The sequence below is a fragment of the Triticum aestivum genome, chromosome 4D, assembly GCF_018294505.1.
Source record: "Triticum aestivum cultivar Chinese Spring chromosome 4D, IWGSC CS RefSeq v2.1, whole genome shotgun sequence".
NCBI lineage: Eukaryota > Viridiplantae > Streptophyta > Magnoliopsida > Poales > Poaceae > Triticum > Triticum aestivum.
In genome coordinates this window covers 387,768,273-387,774,333 of record NC_057805.1, presented here as the reverse complement: position 1 = coordinate 387,774,333, position 6,061 = coordinate 387,768,273, and the positions used below count along the sequence as shown (strand labels likewise).

General features: G+C 42.5%; 1 protein-coding gene across 1 annotated transcript; it reads left to right on the top strand.

The window, feature by feature from the left end:
• The first annotated feature begins 299 nt into the window (after positions 1-299).
• LOC123098094 (nuclear speckle splicing regulatory protein 1) lies at positions 300-5,781 on the top strand. The gene is made up of 6 exons (XM_044519970.1): positions 300-529; positions 3,698-4,420; positions 4,551-4,619; positions 4,935-5,035; positions 5,144-5,212; positions 5,348-5,781. Exons 2-6 carry the CDS (start codon positions 3,715-3,717, stop codon positions 5,513-5,515), a joined length of 1,113 nt encoding a protein of 370 aa, XP_044375905.1. The 5' UTR covers positions 300-529; positions 3,698-3,714; the 3' UTR covers positions 5,516-5,781.
• The last annotated feature ends 280 nt before the right edge of the window (positions 5,782-6,061 follow it).

The following is a 6,061-nucleotide window of genomic DNA, read 5'->3' as shown; positions in this document are numbered from 1 at the left end:
AAACACTTTATCAAAAATTACCTGGAGTAATTTTTTGTGTAATAGATGTATTATATTTTTATAAAAAATAAGTAGAAAATAAAAATCTAAAAAAAACGAGAGAGAAGAATAAAACAGAGTGAAGAAATGCACAGACCAGCTACTGGGCCGGCCCACTAGGGCCGTTTCTTCAGGGGCGCCGCCTTATAGCCGCGCGCCCGAGTTCATGCCGTGCCGGGCTGATCCCCCCCGGTCGGCACATGTGGCTTTTTGGTGAGCTCAGCCCTTGGGACCGGGCCGCATTTGTGCTCGCGCACAACGGCAAAGTTGATGGATCGGCCCCTTCAAAAGAGAGAGAGAGAGAGAGAGAGAGAGAGACGGATCGGCCGTTCCTCAAAGGAAAAACAAAACAGAGGGATCGACCGGGATTTGGGCCTGCGTCTTGAGGCGAACGAACCCTACCGATCGACGCGACGGGGTGACGGCGCAGGAGCGGACGGACGCGGTGCCTCCGGCGACAAGTCCGACGACGACGAAGGACTTCCGTAAGGTAACACCCCTCCTCCTTCCTCGCCCTCCTCTCCATCCAGCCCTGCCGCCCGAGCCCCTACGGCGGCGGCTCCCTCCGTCCCCCCCTGCTCGTCCCGTCGCCCGCGGACCGCGGTGACCTTCAGCCTCCGCCCAGGCCGCTCCCTCTCTTCCTTTGCAGTCGCCCACTCGAAGCTTACCAGAGACCACGGGAGCCACCCAATCCCCTAGGGACTGAGTCTCTTCTAATCCCTCTCCCCCTCTTTCTTTGGGTAACATGGGAATAACACAGAAATCTTACGAGTAGATTGCAGCTGAACCAAATACTGCCTGTGCATTAAACAGGATTTATTTACGCAGCTTTCAGCTATACAGAGCACTCTAGCAAGCACTAGAAAGAATAGCGAACTTTATTAATTACTCAAAATAAGAACTAGAGTACCTATTTGCAACTTTATTTAGAGTAAAAGCTAGTGTTGGAACCTATCAACAACAATGATCCAATGAGTCCAGACTATATCAAGCTAACTACGTGGGTGCAAGAAAATGTTGTTTCAAATATTCAATCTCTAGTACAGACTAAATTCGATACCTACTCAGGCAGGCATACCAGCAAACGACCCATGCTTCACAATTGTAAACATATAATGTATTAGTAGCGTATGTGCCGCAAAAGGATTTCATGGCCAACACATTATTGCCAGTCATAAAAACATCATTTAAAGACAGAGATTCTACAGTCCTCAGCTATGAGGCCACATGACTACTGATCCAATCGACAATGTTTAATTGTCCTCCCTTATGAAAGAAAAGAAGATGGTGTTAACAAGAATTATACCAAGCTGATTCCACACTGGACAAAACATGACCACCATGATATCATCTAAGTTGCAATGGATATATTATCACACAATGAACCATTTGAGTGTACTGAACGACCACAAATGAACAAAATTGAACAACAATATCAAGTTGTGCAATTAGTGGATACACAAGCAACTGATATGATTTGGATGTGAGTACCAGAAGAAAAAAGAGAGAAAATGATTTTGATTTCGTTTTCTGTGTGTGCGCTTCTGTCAGCTGAGCTCCACACTGAGTTTCACCTGCTTCAGCTGAAGAGTGTCTGTGAGCATGAGGTACAGTGGCTACTACTCCCCAGGCGTTTTGTACACAAACTACACATACTTAGGAGGTCCATGGTACATTTTCATTACTAAAGGGTGGTCATTGTAGTACATTACTACCACACTATCTACCATGAACAGGAGGTCCCTGATCTGATTCATAATCCGCAAGCACAAAAAACTTAGATTCAGAATTGTGTAAGCATGCTAGTTGATTTTTAGATTGTTGCACATCTAGAAATAATGTTAGAAAGTGAGCATTCCCACCCACATTCACACATGAGATCCAAAAGTAATGTTCTATCTACATATATCATACGGAACACATGAGTTTATACAGAGAACACATGAGCTTATACATGCACACAGAACACAGTGCTTACACATGCACACAGACTCAGATATTCGTTATCACAGAATAGGCTAAGACCAAGTGCACCACCCATTGCTATCTAGTTTCTAGCAAAGCCAGTACATGAAATATTATTATTAGCAATGTACCAGTTTTTCCTTTAGTAAATGACCCAACTTTATTTTCAATAACTAAAGAGAGTACATCAAATTGAAGACACTGAAACACACACGAGCTGTCTTTCATGACAAATCTAATTGCATAATTGCATTACAATCTCTATCTATTCTGAAACACACACTAGGATAGGATTCCCATTTTTATTTATCCATAACTATGTTGTTAGATTTGTGTGCTATGCGTAGTGTCCTTCCGTCAAATCATAAAGAGGAGTCTGGGTAAGTTTAAAGATAGGGACAGTTTTCTTAAGCTAAGCGCATTATAAATGGCTGCTGCTGTGCTGCTTGCGTCTTGTTTGGATCAACCAATGAATAATCAAAGCTCCCAGTAAGCGTCATGGCCTCTTCCACCTTAGAATCAGAACATGCTGGTGGTTAGTGTGAGTTCCCTATCCTTGGTCCTTGGACTCTTACCACCCAAGCACAGAACTCTATAGTTCAGCACTATGTTGCTTCCTTTCTTTATTTGATTCTCCAACTTGGATTGGTCCACTTAGTTTGAGGAAGAAGATTTGAAGGGAGTACAACACTGAATCACGTTATTTTCATTCGAAGTGTAAGAAGGAGCGCCTAGTTAGTCTTTTTCAAATCCATTTGAGATGCATATCACTTGCTTCACAGGCATGTGAAACCCTAGCATATCAACTGAACTCAAGTGTGATGGCTAATGGATGTAATAATTTTTTAACTTTGAGTCTTTACTAGAAGGTATCCCAGGGGCTGTATTGCATAACCAAGGCTTTAGGATGCAGTGGCCATGGTGGAAAAAATCCGGGTTAAAATCTAGATGTACTTCTGAATTTACTCCACCTTAATTATCATTTCGAATTCCAATTTATTACTCCCTCCGTCCCAAAATAAGCGTCTCAACATTGTACTAACTTTAGTACAAAGTTGTACTAAAGTTGAGACACTTATTTTGGACACAGGGAGTATGTGTTAATGGTAACAAAATGAGAAAATTCTAGCATTTGTAAGAATTTAAATTGACAGATTTTTCACTTTTTCACTCTATAAAGACAGAATCATAGAATGGATTTGACCTTGAAATTTTATACATATGTAATTGAACCATGAAGTACATTTTGCATAAATAAAATCCATATATTTTTGTGACTTGTGTTAGTTTCAGTGACCACAATTGCACCCAAGCCCTCGGTCCATACAGTATGAACCCGGTGTCCCCTAGTGTGTATCTCTATCTACACTTATAAAAAACAGAGTTGGTGATGATGGTGTGCCTGCCATCCTGCAATATAGGCCGTCCGATTTATATCTGACGGATAGGAAGGAAACTATGGCAATTTTGCAAAAAGATACCCACACCCCTCTCCATATTTGCAAATAAGGCCTTCCCTCGTTCATCCTTTTCTCCCACAAGATAAACTACTCATACAAATGCATCTTGATGTTCCGTGCAATGCATGGGCATCTTGCTAGTAATGATCAATGCTAAGAAAGATTTGCCCCTTAGTGTGATCTAGTAAATCTGCCTGTTATTGAACTGTTGAATTGCTGTTTAATTGATATAGATACTGCTGAGTGCAAGATGAACACGAACCGTGGGAGGAGCCGTAGTCCAGTTGAAGTCAAGGATGACCACTCTAAGGGGAGTGACGGTTATGGAAGGAAAGAGAACATGAGAGATCTACAGAATGATAGTCATGCCAGACCAGGCAGAGGTCATGAATTTGTTAGGCATTCTGATAGGCATTCCTATGGGGCTTCACGTGAATCCAGGAGGCATGATGATTATAGGAGGTATCATGATAAACGTGCTGATGATGAAAGGAGCCATCCTAGAACTTCCCGGCCAGATCGGGAGTCAAGGGCTGACACTTACTATGATCCTTCAAAGCGTGATGGCACATCTGATAGATCACATGGTGATTGGAGAAATGCTGACAGCAGGTATGGGGGAAAATCTGTTAAGCGAGAGCAGAGGAGTAAGAATCAGGAAAAACATGAGTCCCCGCGTGAATACCAAAAACATGATATCACAGAGTATGAGAAAGATGCTGATTTAAGAAAGGAAACCCACTCTTCCAGAAGGTATCCAGAGGAAGGTGAAAGTAAAAACAAGGAAAAGTTCAAGCAGGACGAGGCTCTAAAGAAGAGAAGTGGCAAGGAAATTGAGAAAAGTAGCTGCACAGCAGAACCTGAGTTAGAAACTAGGCAGAAGAGAAGAAGCTTATTCAGTTCTGTTGGTCCAGATGTTGAAAATGAACAGCACATGGAAATGGATACTTCAGGAGGTTGGTTAATATTTTGATTTTTTTTGTTAGTTCTGAAAATTCTTGTACTGACACACTGATGCATTATTCTATTGAGATGTGATTATGGACTTCTTGACCTTAAACATAGTTTCTGCTAATTCTGCATCAGGAATTAAAGAGGAAGCAATGAATGATCTGAATGCAGCAAAAGTTGCAGCAATGAAAGCTGCTGAATTAGGTGAGTTCCCTCAGTTTGTTGTCAATATTTTTTCTTCCATTTTTGCACCATCTCAAGGATCTATGTCTTCATTAGTTTAGTTTCTTCTGTGCTATTTCTTGAATTTGATGCGTGCACCTATTCAAAATATGGTTTTGTGTGAAATAAAGTGGGTATAGTATATTTGTTGGGCTGAACATTTCTTGATTAGCACAAGAATTTGGTTCCATGATGGTCCAGTGATATGACTACGATGTTAATCTCTTCCATGATAGATCAGAGCTATGCAATCTTCCACTTGCATGACTGACGATCTCCTTGCATGTTCTATTGCAGTGAATAAGAACATTGTAGGATTTGGAGTCGGAACTGGGCGGCTATCCACTGACCAGAAGAAGAAGCTGCTCTGGGGTAACAAAAAGAGTAACCCTCCAGAGGTATATCTTGGGTAGCATCTATTTATTTTCAACTTGCTTCTTTCCATTCCACTATTCCTGCATACCATACTTTTGCAACATATTTTTACCTTCGTCCTAATGCTTCAGACAAGTACCCACTGGGACTCAAATCTGTTTTCTGATCGGGAGCGCCAAGAGAAATTCAACAAACTCATGGTAATTCCTTCAAGATGTGTAATTTTGTAATATAGTACTGATCTGAAATTCTGCTGAGCAACAACATATATACACCATTACTCTCCGATGCACTAACACTTTTTTAGAGTCTGAGGATGCCTTGGCCTAATGCAGGGTGTGAAAAGCAGTGCTTCTGCCTCAGTTCAAGAGAGCAAGGCCGGCATCAAGGAAGAGGGTCCGGCGGAAATCAAGAAACAAGAGGAACTCGATACGGACCTGGAGAAACTCTATGTAGCAGGCCTGCGCCGGAGAGATGGCCGAACCGTTGGTCTCGGCCTGTAGGGAACTCTGCCTGCAAGTGTCAAGTGCCTCTGATGTACACGCTTCGTTGGCTTGTTTATCCTTACATGTGGAAATTTGGCTGTCAGTTTTGCATCGACTGTAGAAACGTGTTATTATATTATCATCGTGTGTCTCATAAACAGCTGTTATGTCTGCTTGACACTTGTATCTTCTCACCCGGGAGGATTTGTGCACTTAGATGTCTGCTTTGCTTGCCCATTGATGTTAATATGAGTTTCTGGATGGAAAAAAAAGGTTATCTTGTTTTTTTGAGGAATAAAAAAAAAGAAAGTTATCGATAGACTGATGAGAGTTACAAAGGAGCTGGGCGGACGCTAGGCGCCGGCCGGCCCAAACTTTCGGCCGGCCGCGTCCTAGCCGCCGGATCAGCCCATATAAGCTGTTTCTTCGACCTTGCGACGAAGAAAAAAGGCACAGAAAAAAGACGAATAGGCAGGGCCTTCGCTCGCGTGCATCTGTTGCCGTCGGTGCTCCTCACCAGTGTGACCGTTCCTTGTTCCCAGCATGGCCCACCCCCGGTCATAG